Raw genomic sequence first — 18,524 nt, forward strand, 5'->3', positions numbered from 1 at the left:
AAACACAGATGCTATGGAGGAGGTCAGATAGAAAGAATAGGGGTGGAAATTTGCTTTGCAGTCAAAATTTAGCCGCCTTTCTAGCCTCAAATGCGGGCTTCGATTCCACACACCCCCATATTCCAGTTACAATTGATGAAAAGCAGAATAATATACTCCGTACTCTGTAGAAAATAAATTCAACGTCAAAAGTTTACCGTTTTTCTGCCATGTAAATATTCTAAAGCGGTGAGGAAGCAGTGATTAGTCATCAACCTAAATAAACACGACGTCTAAAAATGTTCGACTTTAGATGAAAGCAACGACGAGAAGTATGCAAAGGCATATGCAAGTGTTATAGCCTTCATCATGGATATATCAGGTCCCTACGACTTGGTATATGTTGCATATTAGCCCCCCTTACGCGCGAATGGAAGCAGGAGGATGAATGGTCATCTATTATTTCATCTACAACCGAAGGGATATGGAGGACATAACCAATGGAGAACAGGCACTTTGAAACCCTGGATGAAAAATCTAGACTATTACTGCCCCTAGAAAGGATGAAATCCCCCCTTTACCCACTCTCTGGGATAGCCATGCTAGTGTTATACACCATATATCCAGCGTTGACCCTAGGGTGAGGAAATTAGTGGAGTTGGAGTTGATTGTTAAGATAAGGGAATCACTTACAATACTTTCTTGTTGACGCCGACTCCTTTGAGGTAAGCCTGTTCCTGGAAGCCGAATTCTTCGCTAAGCCATTTCCTGGTCCAAGCATACTCTGAAACCTCTTCGTCTGAGTGGTTGATGATTGCAATGAGTCTCATGACGGGGTGAGATAGCCCCAGGCTATACACATCTCGACTCGGAGCAGCGCATTCGAAAGTATAACCACCTCGTACGCAATATTTTGGATCAAAAATTTCGATCATCTTATCCAGAAGACAACTCCCCACTCCCATTCTGAGTTTCCTGGGGTGCACGTACAATTCGACGTCGCAGGCATATCGTTGTGTGGAAAGGGGCCCCGTGAAGTCGCTGAGGCAGCAGAAACCATAAAGCATTTCCGGTTCGTGATTCATAGCATGCCAAATCTTGGGGTGTCTCTCTACGGCGACCAGAAATGGATAGTTTTCTCCTTGAAGCTCTTCAATATGTTCTCTCATCTCGTCGTACGTTATTTCCACTATGTCTGCACGACGCAACGTGTTTCTGACATACCAGTTAAAGAGCTCGACAAGGGCCGTTATATCCTTTGGCTCAACTGGACGAATGTACATGTTGAGCTTTGGTGTGTATGGGGCTGGTTCATCGGGTGCCGGTGTTGGCTTTGGTAGGATTGCTAGACGTTTTCGTTCCCGCTCTTCTGTCTCTTTTCGCTCTTGCTCCTGGCGGATTCTCAGGTTCCAATTGTGCACATATCCGCTTGCAGTCTCATGACAATGGGCTAGATTCTCCGGGTCGGAAGGGTCTCTCAAGATTTCGGGGCAATCAAACGTGGCAGCTCCCATTCCAGTTTTGATGCTAGCATGGTGCTCCCCATTCTTGAATTCCTCTTGAGTCATATCCACAAGGAAAGCTGCCCTCATAGTTTTGTCCAGCCAGTTACGGAACCGCTGAGAGAAGAACTCGTCTCCATATTTCTCCCATGGTCGATACTGCCAGTCAACTGCTATTGCGTTAGCTGAATTTCCAAAATCCCATGCATTCACCACCGCTCCTGAACTCTGCTGCCCATTTGTGCTTGACATTTGCCCGGATTTAAGCTTCCGTTGTGCTTCATTAGTTTCCTCCTCAAGACTCTTAGCCAGTTCAGTCAGAATGTACAACGGAGGCCGATTACAGAATGGAGAATTCGGATCAGTCCCGGGGCCTTGGCGGGCGAGATACAGCGGCGCAGTTTCAGGCGAGTCGTCTGATAGAAGCCCCATAACTTTCTTCCCATATCTTTCCATTTCTTTCTTTTGAAATGCGAGCAGTTCCGCTTTTCTAGCTTCCTTGACTGCATCCGGGCTAACGGGAGCTGGCAAAATTACGCCATTGGTATCGGATGTTTGTTTTTGAGAAGACCTTGCAGGAGGCATACTCTTTCTAGCTTGACGCCCTCGGCTTGCCCCACGACTTGCCCCGCGGCTTGAAGGCTTTCCGCGAGTGGGACGGTGGTTATTGTGGCTTGTTGCTGGAGGTGGGCCTATTTCGGGACGATGAAGTGATTTAGGGATATTCAATGTGTCGTCTTTCCGAAACATGTATGGAATGTGAGGGCCAACTACGCGCAATTCGTCCTGTCGAAAGACCACCTCATCCGAGCCGTCAGAATCCCCACCTAAATTTAACACAGATGTCAGATATAAAACCCGCAATGCACACCAATACTACAGATGGCAACTCACCTGTTGAGCTTCGGGGTGGATCTGGAGCTATATCCTTGACAGAACTGTAAGCTATCTTTTTCACCGGGTCAGATGCGATCTTCTCGGAAAGGCCTGAAGGTATCTCCTCAGCATGTTCGGAAGATATCTTTTCGGCAGGACCAGAAGATACCTCCTTAGCGGGGACGGAAGCCATGTCATTAGCAGAGCAAGGTGCTATCTCCTTCGCGGGGCTAGAAGCTATCTCTTTCTCGGGACTAGAGGCAGCAGGAGTAGCAGAACTAGCAGGGTCAGCATTTGTAATTGGAGCCAACGTTCTCAATGTCTGTGGAGGTCCATAGCTGTTACTCGCAACCACCTTGAACGCGTTGATGGCAGCAAGATATCTATTCCACTGGTCGGCACCATCGGTCTCCTGGCTGTCATTTGGATGCCCTTGAGCAGGCTCTGTCATTGTCGTATTCTGGATGATAGCTTGCTAGGTTACTCAGCTGAGCTCGAGCGACTGAAGAAGAGGGGATGTTCAAGCTCCTAAATGAGGAAAGCCAAAAGACCCTTTGCAGCTTGAAGGGATGCTGTGGATTGTCTCGCGTGTGTTTTGTTTCCTTTGTGTGCGTTGCTAGAGGAACTTTTCACTTCGCCGAGCTAGTGTGCTGTTGTTTTTCTCCTTAGGGTTGAGTAAAGTAAGAGATATCAAATGTGAGTAGATAGAAAGCGTGAATGTATAAGGAATGACAAGACCAGGACTATGTATAGCCCCGTCACTTTGCTATAGTCAATCCTTTGTTATGCGGCTTACCTTCCCCTATGAAATATAAAGACAGCTTCTAGCCTGGACATGGACACCACTGTATTTGGTATTAAAATATTAAAGGTTGTGCAGTATTTATATTGACTTCACTTTTTTACTATAGAAGAAATAGTAGTAAAATGTCTAAAGGAAACTTTCAATAAAAACATCAACTTGTGCAGAAACCACCAAAACACCGAATTCCTCTTAAGAGTGTCTAATATAGATAAAGAACGAAGAAAATGCTATCAGTACTAAGGAAGGCCAGGCTGAAGGACAAAGAGATGAGAGTTCTGATGCTGTATGTATCCTCATGTTTGATATGCATGCTCCGTTGCTAAAGAGCCGCCAGAGGACTCGACAATGCCGGAAAGACCACGATCGTGAAGAGAATTATGGGCGAAGACATCACTACGGTGAGCCCTACACTGGGTTTTATCATCAAGTCCATCGACTTCGACGGGTATGTAGACAGGACGAGATGCTTCTTCTCTACGGCTATGCTGATATCTCTTCAACAGGTATAAGCTGAACATATGTAAGTTCTCAGCCGGTGTGAGCAGGTTATGATGAGACTCTAACGGTCGAATCTTGCAGGGGATGTCGGCGGGCAAAAAACACTGCGGTCGTACTGGAGGAATTACTTTGAGAAGACAGATACGCTGATATGGATTGTCGATGCCACGGATCGGTTTCGACTTGACGACTGTCGACGGGAGCTTGCTGGCCTTCTAGTCGAAGAGGTGAGACCTAAACCTAGTGACTTTATCTACACATGCTGACGGGATGCACAGCGACTGATGGGCGCGAGTCTCCTGGTCTTCCTAAACAAGACAGATGTCGACGGCTGTATGGCTGAAGATGAAGTCCGAGAGGTACATACACCGTCCCTGGCTGTCTACGAGCTGCCTACAGGTCTAACGGTATACAGGGACTACAACTCGACGCTATCAAGACGCACAAGTGGACGATCATGCCGTGCAGCGCCGTGACGGGGCTGAATCTCACCAAGGGCCTCTCGTGGGTTGTGCAGGACGCAAAGGACCGGTTGTTCCTTTACTGACAGCCACTTACGCGGCTATTCTCGACATATCCACCAGTCCTTGTTTACCGGTTTACTGTTGTTGTTATTGTTGATATCAAAACCTGGAAGTACGCGGCGTACGGAGTTTCCACCCTCATCTCATGAACCCCCTTAGCCCACGATGTATCCGACGGCCAAATGATCTTATTTCCATCCTAATTCGCCGTCGATAATTGGCCACGGAGGTAAAAATATATATAAAATGCAGGGGCCATTATGTAAGGTGGACAGGCCTGTTTTAGGCTCGCTGGGCACGATCGCAAACATCCAAATCGTCGATTTGCTCCCCGGGCGGATGTTTCAAGTCTGCTATCTCTAGACAATCGCTGAATCCCCGACAAGCCGTGAGCCTGGTGCAGTGGCGTGCTGTCGATAGTCCATCATAAATATATCATCGTGTCCGGGACTCGGTGTCACCCGGTAGTCCCCTTTGCTGTCGCTTTCTTTTTAAAAAGAGAAAAATAAACAATCAATAACAACAATGGCACCCTCGCACGACGCCGCCGCTGCTGACGGGTCTGAAGATGTCAACGACTTTCTTGAACGCATACGGGAACTAGGCAATAAGCGGGATAAGGAAGACGAGGAGCGCACGCGAAAGCTGGAGGAGGAGATACTGCAGGGCCGCCGGGAGAGACAGGCCAGGAGAGCTGGTATGCAGTGTTTATATCTCCCAGCACCCGGCGTAAACACTTCTGTTTCGCTCTCTCCATTATAACTATCGTATTAATCTATCGTTCTGGCCGCTGATGCATTGGTGCTGAGATAGAACGCGCCCGATCAATTTCTCCCACCAAGGATTCACCCCTCCAGCAACAGCTAGACGACCTGATACAAAAGGACTCGCGCCCATCGACACCGCGATCCTACTCGATACACCCTCCCGTCGACCTTCTACCATCCTTCTCTGCCTCGAAAGATAGCAGTGGCTTCCCGAGACGCGATTCCGAGGCGCGTCAGCTAGAAACTCACCCCAAGGAGTCCTCCGTTGATATCATGAAGTCGCCCGCTACAGGTCGGCCATTGTCCTGGAAACAGCGCCCTGGATCGCGAGACCTTGGCTCACCGACTCCTGTTTCTCCGAAACAGGCTGTGGGAGAAGAAAAACCTGTTACCGAGACGAAAACGCCGACCGAGAGCGACGTTGCTGTATCTCGAACGCAGATTGCACAATCCCTTGGATCAAAGGATCCATCTTTCTTTAAACAAACTAGTGACAGGGGAGAGGGCTCTCGTGCATATCGGAGAGCGCACAATTCTTCTTTTTCTGAAGCCACTATGGGTCGACCGAATGTAAAGCTGCCAGGGCTGAGCCGAGAAGCTGTCAGTGATCTGGGTGTACCACCTGCGTCTGATCTTGGTGACGAGAGATCGCGTTCACCTTCGAGAACAAGTTCTGTATATGGAGCCGGTAGCTTTGGGAACCGATACTCAAGTATATCTTCCGTATCAACAGCGGCAGGGTTAGGATCGCCTATTCCATTAGCAAGCCCACGCAGGCACGAACGGGCACCATCCATCTATGAGGAACAGCAGCAGCCGGGTGAACACTTGACAATGTCCCCAACTCAAGGTCGGATTGCTTCTGACCGTCCTTCTTCACCAACTAAGGGCCTTGGTGGTTTCGTCCAGAGTGCCATGCTTAAACGGTCTGACAGCGTTTCCAAACGGTGGAGTGCCCAACTCCCTTCGACCACGCTTCGAGGGACCAACTCTAGACCTCTCCCTTCTCCAGGAATGTCTCCTGAAGGGTTTTCAGGACTGCCTACATCCAGACCTGGTTCGCGGCCTGACTCGCGACCTGGATCTAGCCACAGTGAAGCCACTGTGGTTCGCAATGATGGGGACGACGCATCGACATTTAACAGGTCCACAGATGCTTTTGTACGGCCGCCATCTCGACGCAAGGAATCCGTTAGTACTGCCAGTGGACGGAATACGGACCTCCCTGTAAGTCCATCTAAGACAATGGATCCAAGACGATGGAGCCCAACGAAAGCCTCATGGCTAGAGAGTGCACTGAGCAAACCGGAATCTCCTAAGCCTAAACCTCGCGTACCAGAGGAACCGGAGTGGAAGAAGGGTCTTACGGACAGGCTTCGAAAGGCAAAGGAGTCGAATAATACAGAGAAAGGGGAGCATTCTGAGCCCGAGAAGGTCGTGACGCCTACCGGTAGCCAGAAATTTGATGACCCCCAGAGCTCACCAGAGAAAGCAGAGGGTCCGTTAGTGAAGTCACGATCTGATTTGGAAGTAGAGCTGCCTAGAGAGTCCGGCGAGACTAAACAATCCAGCGCGTCTGAGGATCGTTCCCCCAAGGATCCAGTTAAGACACCCCCAATTCCACCAAAAAGTGAATCCTTGAAAGCAGAAACAAAAGGACCAAGCCTTTCTCCTACTCTTCCATCTACGCAAGATACCCCTGCATCCAAACCGGCTACCTCCAACGTAAAATCATCTCAGATAGATTTTCGCGCCAACTTGCGCCGTCGTGAAACTACTGATGACAGCGCAAAGAAAGATGAACCGGAGTTCAAAGCAGTTTTTGGTAGATTACGGAGAGCCGAAACTAAAAATTATGTTGCCCCTGATGAACTCAAAGGCAATATACTTCGCGGCAAAGCCGGGCTGACTACCACAGGTGGCCCTAAGAAAACAGAAAGAGTTGATGAATTCAAAGAAAGTATCTTGAAGCGCAAGGAGGCGATGAAAGCTGGCGGAGGCTCCATCCGTCAAGACCCTAATGGCCTAGGAAACAACCCACCACCACAGCAGACTACGCCAGAGGCTATTTTGATGAGGAAGAATTTGGGTAGATCGAATAGTATAAGGAGTACTACCGGATCCAAGAACCCGCCTGCCAAACCGCTATCGAAACCCTTAGCCATCCAAGCACCTTCTGCAGAGGAGCCTCCAGAGGAGATGATGAAAGAGAACCAAAAACCTCAGAGCCTGCAATCGTCGCAGGAAAAGTTCACTCTTCCATCGCCGCCTGCAGAGACTCGTGCTGTCCCTTCCGCTGCGATAGCTGCTACTCCAGTTTCCACTCCTGGGCCAAGCAATGATACTACGTCTCCAACTGTGAAAGGGAAACTCGGGAACCGCATGAACCCCATGTTGGCAAATCTTATTGCTCGAGGGCCTCCAGCTCCGTCTAAGGGTCCCTCTCCATCAATTCAATCGTCGCAATCAACGGAATCGTCTACATCAGAAACGTTAACTCATATCACGAAATCTCGCGCCAAAGGGCCCAAGAGACGCCTGCCTAAAAATGCGAAAAAGGAGTCCACCTCTCCGGTAGCCCAGTCAAACGATACTACCAGCAAAAAACTGCCTGAAACTAAGCCAATATTTGAAGATGACCTTTCACCAAGCACGGTTACGGAACCAATTTCTATACCGAAGCCACTAGGATCCACAGCCAGAAACAGATTTCTAGCCTCGAGTGCTGACGAAAAGAGCTCCAATGCTTCACTTGCCACGTCCCTACCTTCTACTCCCTCGATAGAGCGCCAGACGCCTAATAAGCCAGACCTTACGATACCCATCCGATCGAACAGCAGTCCTAATGTCAACAAGGATAAACCCAGCCCTCCCCCAAAGTCCGCAACTCTCTCTACTTCCCCGCTCAGTTTTAAGAAGCCAGCTCAGATAGATGACTATCCCAAACCTCAAGTGGCTCAATCGGCATTTACACCAGAGAAGAAGCAATACCCGACGGAAGCCAAGGTCTCCCTCGGCAATAGCACTCCCACACCTAGTACCGCAAGGGCCGGGCAAACAGAGAGCACCACTTTGGCTCCGCCACGTCATGGGGCGCCACCCCGGAAACCTGCCTTCCTATCAAATTTAAATTCGGCTCGATCTAGAGAGCAATCACGTTCGCCTTCTCCAACGAAAACACCAGCCTTTGCTCAAAGTTCTGAGGTCTCTCAGATATTCTCCGATTTCTTCCTCAGCAAGCCTAGCGCCGATGATAAGGTAGAGATTGATCCCCAGTCTGTCATGCTGGCAAGACCTGAAACGTTCCCGAAGATCAAAACCCTTGCAAAGCAAGTTTGGGAGTTAACTGGTGATGGAAAGAGGAGAGACCTACCAAGTGGCCAGGAGTATATCTTGTTTGATGAAAGTATGTACCTATGTGTCCATACGTTTGAAAAACCGGCTGGCGGAAGAGCAACAGAAGTTCATCTGTGGTGTGGTGATGGAGTTGGCGAAGCAACTGCCGAAGACGCTCAATTATTTGCCCGCAAAGTCGCAAGAGAGCATAACTGTAAACTCGAGCTCTTGAAGCAAGGAAAGGAGACGCCAAATTTCATGCAAGCTCTTGGAGGCATTATGATCACGAGGCGGGGGCCAAGCAGTCGGTCCGACTCTTCTGCTCTCTATATGCTTTGCGGAAGGAGACACATGGGCCAGATATCATTCGACGAGGTTGATCTAGCGATCAGCAATCTCTGTTCCGGCTTCACGTATATAATATCTGCCAAGAATGGCAAATTATTCCTGTGGCAAGGACGGGGAAGTACGGCTGACGAGATTGGATGCGCACGACTGATTGGAATGGATATCGGCCCTACTGGTGATATTGAGGAGGTAACCGAAGGCCAGGAACCGAGTTGCTTTTTCGAATCCTTCCCAAGTTCCGGCCAAGAAACAAGTGTGCCGCCGTCAGCAGACTACTGGCAGTTAAAGCCCAAGCACGAAAAGTACCACTGCCGATTATACCGCATTGATCATGAACTTGGTCAATGGTTTGGAGCTAGCTTTTTCAACCGTCGGGGCGCTTCGTCCCCGGTATCTCGACCAAATGATACAGTGCAGGAAATTGAACCGTTCTGCCAACGTGACTTGGATCCAGCACATATCTACGTCCTCGATGCGTTCTTTGAGATCTATGTGTAAGCCGAACCCTACGAATCTATTGTCTATGGTATGCTAATCCCATTTCTAGCATTGTTGGTGAACGATCAAATGCGCGTTCAGCGGAGTTCGCATCCGCTCTTGTCTTCGCCCAAGAATACGGCATTCTCGCCGTTTCGGAACAAGACCGTCCATTCCTCCCAAAGAGCCATGTCGTTCTCGAGGGTTTACCGGTGGAGTGCAGGCGTGCATTCAGGAATTGGAATGGCAGACATTCTACAAGTACACTGACCAAGACTCCCATCGTCGTTCCGCTGGCCGTGGCAATCGATGCGATCCGGTGAAATATGAGCCCTATCTCTGGTACTCCTCTGTATTAGCACTTATATCTTTCTTTCGTTCTTTTACTTCTCGTCCCATTTTAGCGGTTTTTTTGGAGGCTATTAGTTTTTTATCTGTTCCATTCTCGTCCATTCTTACCACCCGCTTTTTTGTCTATTCGGGATCTGTACAACGTTCAACGAAAATAAGAAATAGGGCCTACACAATAGGATGCTGCATGGCATAGACTGCATAGATAACATTGGATTTTTGTTTATATCTCGACCTCGTTGGATAACTACTGCGTGACTGGTCGCTTTGTACGAACCAACCATGCCACCGCAAAAAGTGGACCAACACGACAGCCGGATCAGACCTTCGTCGTCTAAATATTTATGACGCTTTTGATCGTGAGGCCAAACAAAGCTATATCGCCCGTTGCGGTGATTCTCCCCTTTGCCGATATTTTATAACTAACTGTTATGCACTAGGCCTTCTAGCTTTGACCATGCAAAAAGTAAGGTTATTCTAGGCGTAACTAAGGTTTATCAGACGTTGCACCTCTATCCCATCCTCAACATCACTCGGGAACGTCGGAGAGACAAGAGAGCGAGATAGATGAACACCTCATAGAAAGCTAGCGTTTTAGACCTATCTCATCGCTGTCATGATTTGACTGAACGGCCCTTTGTTGTCTACCCGCCACTGCACGCCCGGTTTCAGATAGGAGGGGGGAAGATTTCCCATTTGTACCGAACTTCGACTGGGCCATATACAAACCCCAGCAGCTCCAGACGAGACCCAGGCTCGAAAGGAGACAGGAGAAAGGAAAAGGAGAGAGAAAAAAGAAAACAAGAGGAAGAGGGGAAAAAAAGGAAGAAATAATCGACAGAGATGGACGCCCTCATAACCGCCGAACTCGCCAAACTAGACCCCTCGGTTCCCTTTCGAGCGACCAAGTCACACCTCCATCACACCTGGGCGAAAACGTTCTATTCTCGACCGGAACTTTACATCCAGCCCGAGTCAATTGCCGAAATTGAGAAGGTCGTCACTCTCGCGCGCAGGTGTCGCCGACGCATCGTGACCGTGGGAAGCGGCCACTCGCCCTCCGACTTGACCTGCACGTCATCATGGGTCGTCAACCTAGACAATTACCGTCGGCTCCTCTCGTTTTCGCGTGATACGGCTGTCGTCACAGTCGAATCGGGTATACGGCTGAGACAGCTTGGCATTGAGCTGGAGAAGAATGGCTTGATGCTTCCCAATCTCGGCAGTATTGACGACCAGTCTGTGGCGGGAGTGATTTCAACAGGAACACATGGCAGTTCGCTCAAGTATGGCTTGCTATCCGAACGAGTGTTGGGATTGTCCATCATGCTTGCCAATGGCCAGGTTGTCAGATGTAGCGAGGCGACCAATCCGTCGTTGTTTCGTGCTGCCCTGGTTTCTCTAGGGGCGATTGGTATTATCACAGAGATGACCTTGCAGGCCGTACCAACTTTCAATATCGCCTGGCAGCAGTCCCTGAAGACACTGCCACAGGTATTGGATGCTTGGGACGCCGGTCTATGGACGTCTACAGAATATGTGAGGGTGTGGTGGATGCCCTATATGAAGCGCGCGATTGTCTGGCGTGCGGACAAGACCGACCTTCCAACTCGTGATCCCCCTACCGGCTGGTATGGTGGCGCCTTGGGGTACTTTATCTACCATAATCTATTGTATCTCTCCAACTACGTTCCCAGGATCTTGCCATGGGTGGAATGGTTTGTGTTCGGCATGCAGTATGGTTTCAGGCCCGGAAAGACGGTTACTGAAGCGGTTCAGCCAGCTCGTACCGGCTTATTGATGGATTGCCTGTATTCTCAATTCGTGAACGAATGGGCAATCCCATTGGAAAAGGGCCCCGAGGCCATTACCCGACTATCCGCCTGGTTCCATGGGGATGCTGAAACTGCGCGAATACCATTTAGCTCCAAGTCAGTTTGGGTACATTGCCCCATTGAAGTACGTGTCTCTGATACTTCGATCTCAAAGACACCCCGTCCTTACCTGGATTCCACGTGTCCTGACGGCCCTACTCTCTTCCTAAATGCTACTCTTTATCGGCCTTACCTACGTGATCCTCCTTGCAGGGAACGGTACTACGAGGCATTTGAATGGCTCATGCGAGACCTAGGAGGCAAACCACACTGGGCGAAAAACTTTGGAGAGGACCTTGGGTATGAAGCACTTCGGGGAATGTACGGAGCTAATTTGGATGAGTGGCTTCAAGCCAGAAATGAGGCTGATCCTGATGGAATGTTTCTCGGTGCGTGGCACAGGAGGCACCTACTACCCCCCACGACTGCTGCATCCCAATCACCTGGTCAGACTTTAGCCTTTGAAGAGCAATTGAAAGAGCAACGAGCTCTAGGTGAGCCCGGAGCCGGGGATGGCATAGAGTGGATTGGCAGCATCCCAGGCCGTGACATTACCCCACACGATAATAAGGATATTGATGATGGTGCGACTGCGCCCGATAGCCATCCAAGCCCGCCTACAACTTCTGCAAGTGAGGAGAGTTTTGACCACCTCGCGAAGGGGGAAGCAAGCATTACGCTGCCGTAGTAATATGGCGACTGGCGGCCCATTCGTGATGCCTCACTCAATCTCTTAAATATGCAGATACTTGTTTTTCATTATATTGATTTTCCTTGTGCATGATTTGTGCCTGTGGACATGTTTTGGTACCGTATGAGAAGGGGGGGGGATATTCTCTGGGGCCTGTTCGGTGACATGCAGACACGCCGTCTACACATCAGATATCATTTTAATTTAATAAGTGAGCATTTTCAATGGACAGCATGTCGCTTGGAACGCACCAACAGGATCTCCTCCCATGCGCCACTTTACAACCCTGTATAATTGGATTACGCCATTTACATGTTGGATGCCGCTACTCGATATATAAGCAAAGGGGGGAGGGGAGATTTATATAGCCATTGTTCTTACAATACATTCTGATGAGAAAGTCTCCCCCTCTCAACCTGAGGCCTGCCCGCAGAAACAACCCTAGCAATAAAATGGCCACCCCACTCTCATAGTAACAGTAATAAAAGAAGAGCGATTAAAAAAAATTGCATGCCCGTGTCTAAACATAGCGCATTACAGGCATGCAAGCAACGCTGTAAAGTTAGCTAAGCCATATAAGTCATCCCGCATACTTAAGTATTGGTATTAGGGGGTCCCAGCTTGAGTTTCTTTCTTTTTTTTACTTTTCTCGGTGTCATGTTTTTTTTTTTTTTAATTTGTAATAAATAAGGGAAGATGACAATATCCAAGGAGGAAAGAAAGGAAGTCAGATGCGGGAAGTATATCGGTAAAGGCAGCAGGCGGAGAATGGATCAATAGCCGACCAGTGAAGATGACTGGCTCAAAGGCAGCAATATACCTAGCGTTAGCTTCGGCGGCATTTGAACAAGGCCCTTATTCTGCAGCCCCCTGGCGACAACCTTACCCTATCCCTGCACATTGACCACACCCTGTTGCACGGACTCAGTTTGCCAATTTGCATTTCGGCCGTTCCCCTCCTGATTTTCTGCACGTTAGAGCTGTGAGTGTAACAGCTGGCAGCTGGATGTGCCTCTTATTGCGTCGCTTGGGTGCCAATCAGTGATGTGAACACCCAAGAAAGGCGACGTGAAGCAAGGGGAGGGGGGGCAAGGCCCGCTGTAATGGCAACTGCGTAGGCAAGCAAGACCGCCAGCCGCACTTGCACCCCTGGTTGCATATACAAATATGCATGTCTGTTGACCCCTAGCACCTTTCGTACCCATGGGCTACATGGGTCGATTCGTAATGATCTCCCGTCGGTTGAGCATAGCAAGTGGGATCGAGCTTCCTACATAATTCCAACCCCCGAAAAAGCAACGAGAGCCTGTTCCTGCACAAAACGGGAGTTATGCTCCACCATGAATCCCGTGGGACAGGAAACTCTGGTCACAAAGGGAACCGGGCATGGATATGGTAAGCTTTGACACCGAGTTGTGCTTCCCGTCAAGGGGGATTTTCCTCCGCCGTAAATCCCCCGTTCATTCTAGACGCTAAATAGAGTGTTCGAGGGCATTCCTTAGATCCTTCCTTTAGGCCGGGAGCAACGAAGGAACATGCGTAACAGTCAAGATGTGGTTTCAAAGTTGTTCGGGGCCTGCAGTCTTTAGAACCATCGACAATGCATGTATGGTATGAAGCAAGTCAGCATCTGGCTGACGATATCATTGGTAGCTTGAGCTGACAACCAACAATAAACAACCCCAAACCATAGGATAGGCCAGAACACTGCGTTGCATGCCAAGATATGTATGTGAGACCGCCATTTTTAATAGGATCTTTCGAGTCAACGGCATGCACATTCCTTGACAGAAATAATATGACGATCCAAATTGCTTTTCAGCGGGATCCAGCGCCTATCCAGGGTAATCATACGGAGTACTGCACTCCATAACTCAAGTGGTATACTCCGTATTGACCGGAGTAATGCTCAGTTTAGCATTAGACGCTTGACAGGACGGCGTTGTTAGTGCGGCCTGGAGCCGAGAGTTCATTGGAGAGACGATACCGCGGCGGCATGCGTGTACGTGCATCCAATGTCATACATCACTGACATATACATGCGCGGAGATGGCGTCGTCGAGTCGTAGTAGTGTAGTGATGGTGGTGAGCTGGATAGAGGTGAGCTATCACACTCCATATACGAGGTGGTTTTAAGCTTATCTAAGCCTTATCTGCCCCGTGATTCGAGGTTAATCTAATCTCATCTCACGTGACAGTGACAGTTTATCGAGGATCCCAAATAGGACATCGCTGTTTGCACGTCGACGACGAGCACCAGAGCATCAGAGCATCAAAGCACCGGGCATGGGGGCCATGTTCCCTGCGCATCAGGGCCTGCGAGACCACCGCGCCCGTCGCCGGCGCCGACATGAACGCTACATGGCTGGGACGGCGCCACTACGTCAACCTCAGCGCAAATCCTGCCGTGTGTCAGGGGCCTAAAAGGGCACTACCAAGTATATATGCCAGTCGGAGACGTTTCGCTCGAGATGGACAGACTCATACAGCACTAGTTACAAACAAAACACGAGATCTTCTCCAGGCAATACCAATACCCCTCGGTTGTACTGAAAGGCGCCGTTCTGCAACCCCCTCGACCCCTGCTGAGTCCTGGCCATTGGCCATTTTTTGTCCCTCCATTGGGTTACAGGTTACAGGTTACAGGTTACAGGTTACAGTGATACGATTCTGGTCATCGCTGCGGCAGCACGTGAAGTGATGGATCGTTTTAACTTGGGCCTGCGTCCTCTGGCAGGTTGCGGTCGGAGGGCGTGACCGATTTTGGCTTACAGGCGCAGTTTGCGTGTGTAAATGCCCAGGTTTCTAGACAGCAAATGGCTGTTCTCGCGCTTTTATTATTGCTGCTACTCGATTTGGAACGCCATTCCCAACCCGACCGTGAATATTGGCTACTGCAGCCGGCACGGTCCCATCGCGTTTATCATGGAAATCATCTACTGGATCCGATCATCCCAAAATTTATTCTGTTGTCGTGTGACTGGCCCTTGTCAGAGGGACAGTAGGGATATACCTGCCAGCCATCAGGTCGCTAGTAAGCCTCGGCTTCCTACGCTGGCTGAAATGGTTACCTACCCCCCGGGGGGGGGGCTTGAAAACGCAAAAAAAAAAAAAAGAGAGGTTGAAAATAGCGCTCTTTTTTGCTTTTTTAATCCGTCGGCAATTACTCTCGAGTGTAGCTTTGAATTGCACTCGGCTGTCCATGTTGGTGCCCAAGTTCTCCTGGTCAGCAATTTCCTAGCAACTCCCCTCCTCCACCACCACCCCCCCTCTATGCTACACGCCCGCCTCGCTTCACTTGCATACCTGGCCCCCTTCCCATTGTGGAAACCGGGTCGGCCCGTTATTAGTGGTTGCCGCAATGGGTTTCTCCACTAATTAGTCCCAGCCAAGTCACCCTCCCAACATGCTGCGGAGATCGGGGAGGGCCCGTGGAAAAGTTGTCAATTTACGGGATACCCTCCCCATGCACCCAAGCACGGCCACTAGGAGCTAGCTAGTCGGTAAATTGTATCCTTGCACCCCTTTCTTTATCTATTTCCGAACCAGTACATAGGTACATTGTTTATTTCCGTGTGAGGTGTCAAGCTTCTTTAAAATTGGGGAAACGAAACATTCCGATACATGAAAGTGACGAGAACTGATATCTCCACGTCATCCCCACAGCTTGGGGCGTTAAGGCGAGTTTTTTTTTCCAGAAGACAATCATAGGTAGGCATGTTAAAAGCTTGCAGCCTATCTACTACCTTCTGCTTTGAAAGCCATCTAGCACATAAAGCCTCCTTACTATATCACAGGATCCTCCTCCCCTTTCATGTTTCCAATCAAGCTATTTCGTACTAACCTCCCACGAACATTCCTTTAATCAAATAGAGGAACTACCTTTTTTTTCCTTTTACCTCCCTCGGACACGAGAGTATTGTGCCATTGCTTTCTTCCCCTGCCTTGTAAATATTATTTCTGCCCCGCCTCGTTGATTAGATTACGTTTCGATGCCGCAACCGCACCCCATCTACCCAAAACTCCATGTTTCATCCAGACTGCCGGAGTCGTTCTCCGCACCCGGGGCAATGGTAGCTCCTCAAAACAACAATCATGTCCAACGTCCTCCAGACATGAACCAGCGGCACCAGGTTCTACGGGCAAAACGAAAACATGTCCTCAAGGCCTGTGACCGGTGCAGGGTGAAAAAGACAAAGGTATAGATATATCGAACTACTATATTCTTTCTGTGCTATTGAAACCTGATACTAACATATACATGTTGTGGCAGTGTGATGGAAATCAACCGTGCTATCGATGTGCTGTCTATAACCATCCGTGTCTCTTCCGGGAGAGGAAGGCGACACAGACCAAGGCATATTCCAGAGGGTGAGGAGAATGGTGTCTCATATTCCGTTCTGGGGCATTCGGTGAAATGCGTCATTACATATAACTTACTATGTGGCGTATAGCTTCGTTGAAATGCTGGAGTCCCACCATGCTCTAGTTGTGAAGGCACTTCAGCGGCTGTATACTCATTGCATCGACAACAAGTGTTTCCCGGGCGAGCCCATCGAAATTGTCGATGGGTATCCCCTAACACACGCCATTCTAGATCGACTGGGCCTCATCAAACAAGCCGAAGAGCAAAACATCACGCATAACGTGGAGGCCGAAATCATGGAAGCCTCGAAGTACTGGAAAAACGAATCGTCAGGTTCAAACTCTCCGAACCACGACGGTTCCCCCATCGAACCCTGTTGCCCACTAGACAGGTCCAGGTCTAGCGATTCCTGTTCGACGTCCCCTCCGTCCGAGTCAGACTTTGTCAAATGCGAGTCTTCACCCAGCACAGGCGTGAACGAGGCCTTCCGGGTGTTTGGGCGTGAGGGGCCGTTTTGGCCTATGAATGGCGAGGCCACCATCTCACACGTTGGCCCTGACTATAATCGTTCATTGGATTCCACTGGTTTCAACAACATGCCGAGTAACTACTCGCCCACACATCCGAGTCACCAAGCAAGAACCCTAGCCTGTACCAACGTTCCCACTCCAGCCTCGGCAAGTAACGCAGCAATCATTCCAAGTACTTGTCCAGAAACGGGTTGCAGGGTTATTTATCCAAACGTGGCGACTGTGCAGTACACAGGGTATCCCCAATCGTACACCGGGGTAGACCAGCAAACCACCTGGGCGCCACAGCCAGCATGGTCTGGATAACCCATCACAGGAACCCGTTGAATATGACAGGAGTTGCCAAAGTCTACCGATGTTCTACGGCTATCAGACCCAGCACAGCGGTCCATGGGTATCACACCCACTCACCGTCCGTCGCCTCTGCCGTACTTCGCCATCGAGCCACCTTCCTCTACCCGTCGTTTCCTGTTCATATTTTCCTGCCATCACCCGCCAATACATATACCTCTCACGAGCTTATGAGATACCCCTATAACTTTGTTTTATTACGGCTCGCCACCATGGCTGTATACATTGCGTCGATTTGTTGATCCCTAAATGTATGTGAAAGGTCGGTTGTATCTTGTCTCGCCAGACAGACGGAGTACAGTCGCAACAACCCTAACAATAGGGTAACACTTTCACTGCCTCCACCTCCAACTGGCTCGTCGTCGTTTCTTTTTTATTTCTTGTTTCCTTTTCTTCCTCTTTCTTTTTATCTGAGTTAGTATGGTACATGTAGGCTATTGGGATAGTAGGATTTGCATAGGTTTTGGTCGCATGGCTAGGTATTTCGCGATGGGACGCTGCGCCAAAACAGGAACTGGAAAAAGGGACTTTTAGGTAACGTTACGATAAGCTATATATATTTCCTCTCTACACAGGCTTAGGAGCACTGTATTACTCTGTTCCTTCAAGTTTCCTAGGTAGGCGTAGACGGACATGCACTATCAAATGGTAGATAGAGACGACGCACTTTTCTATTAGTCCAAAGACAGTAAAAATAGACCAAGACTATACTATCGCTTAAGAAACCCTTGAGCGATGTATGTCTACTATCACGGTGATGTTTATTGTCTATTGTCTATTGAAGAGGTTTTTTTTGGTGGTGGTGTTGGTGGGGGGGAAAAAAAAGAGCAAAAAAGAAACTCTCCTGACCCAGAATCGAACTAGGGACCCTTCGGTTACAATTGAACAGTTACAGCCGAATGTCATGAACCAACTAGACCATCAGGAGATGTTGTTGTTGTAGGGCCTTCATTTGCTACCCTTTTGACCTCAACTTGTCAACACTATTCATACGAGATAACAAGAAGCATCACGGAACAGCCACGTAGTTGAGTTGAGCCACGCGGTGTACATGAAAAGTTACACTTTCTATTTTACAGGTATCGCATCATCCAATACGGAGTATACTCATCGCATCGACCTGAATAAGCAATTCTATGTGCCGTGGGCTTTCTTTTTCCTTTTTTTTCTGCTTTTTTTTCTTCTTTTCTTCTTTTTCTTTCTCGCGGCAAAAATAGACGTTATGTCACGTGCTGTGTATATCACGTGC

The 18,524-nt window shown here is 49.1% G+C and overlaps 5 protein-coding genes across 5 annotated transcripts; 4 read left to right on the forward strand and 1 right to left on the reverse strand.

Annotated features, from left to right (window-relative positions):
• Window positions 1–556: 556 nt before the first annotated feature.
• Window positions 557–2,808, reverse strand: GIQ15_04013 (uncharacterized protein; the record flags this gene model as incomplete). Its single annotated transcript, XM_033551430.1, has 3 exons — window positions 557–614; window positions 673–2,308; window positions 2,376–2,808. The coding sequence occupies 3 exons, from the start codon at window positions 2,806–2,808 to the stop codon at window positions 557–559; spliced, it is 2,127 nt and encodes a 708-aa protein (XP_033405160.1).
• A 578-nt stretch (window positions 2,809–3,386) lies between these two features.
• GIQ15_04014 (uncharacterized protein) lies at window positions 3,387–4,207 on the forward strand (the record flags this gene model as incomplete). Its single annotated transcript, XM_033551431.1, has 6 exons — window positions 3,387–3,445; window positions 3,497–3,607; window positions 3,666–3,682; window positions 3,742–3,887; window positions 3,939–4,019; window positions 4,076–4,207. 6 exons carry the CDS (start codon window positions 3,387–3,389, stop codon window positions 4,205–4,207), a joined length of 546 nt encoding a protein of 181 aa, XP_033405161.1.
• Window positions 4,208–4,709: 502 nt separating this feature from the next.
• Window positions 4,710–9,435, forward strand: GIQ15_04015 (uncharacterized protein; the record flags this gene model as incomplete). Its single annotated transcript, XM_033551432.1, has 3 exons — window positions 4,710–4,881; window positions 4,998–9,129; window positions 9,183–9,435. 3 exons carry the CDS (start codon window positions 4,710–4,712, stop codon window positions 9,433–9,435), a joined length of 4,557 nt encoding a protein of 1,518 aa, XP_033405162.1.
• Window positions 9,436–10,306: 871 nt separating this feature from the next.
• On the forward strand, window positions 10,307–12,025 carry GIQ15_04016 (D-arabinono-1,4-lactone oxidase; the record flags this gene model as incomplete). The annotated part of the gene is made up of 1 exon (XM_033551433.1): window positions 10,307–12,025. One exon carries the CDS (start codon window positions 10,307–10,309, stop codon window positions 12,023–12,025), a length of 1,719 nt encoding a protein of 572 aa, XP_033405163.1.
• Window positions 12,026–16,020: 3,995 nt separating this feature from the next.
• Window positions 16,021–17,230, forward strand: GIQ15_04017 (uncharacterized protein; the record flags this gene model as incomplete). Its single annotated transcript, XM_033551434.1, has 2 exons — window positions 16,021–16,205; window positions 16,483–17,230. The coding sequence occupies 2 exons, from the start codon at window positions 16,021–16,023 to the stop codon at window positions 17,228–17,230; spliced, it is 933 nt and encodes a 310-aa protein (XP_033405164.1).
• Window positions 17,231–18,524: the final 1,294 nt, after the last annotated feature.

This window comes from Arthroderma uncinatum (assembly GCF_011692745.1).
Source record: "Arthroderma uncinatum strain CBS 119779 chromosome Unknown scaffold3, whole genome shotgun sequence".
Taxonomy (NCBI): Eukaryota; Fungi; Ascomycota; class Eurotiomycetes; order Onygenales; family Arthrodermataceae; genus Arthroderma; species Arthroderma uncinatum.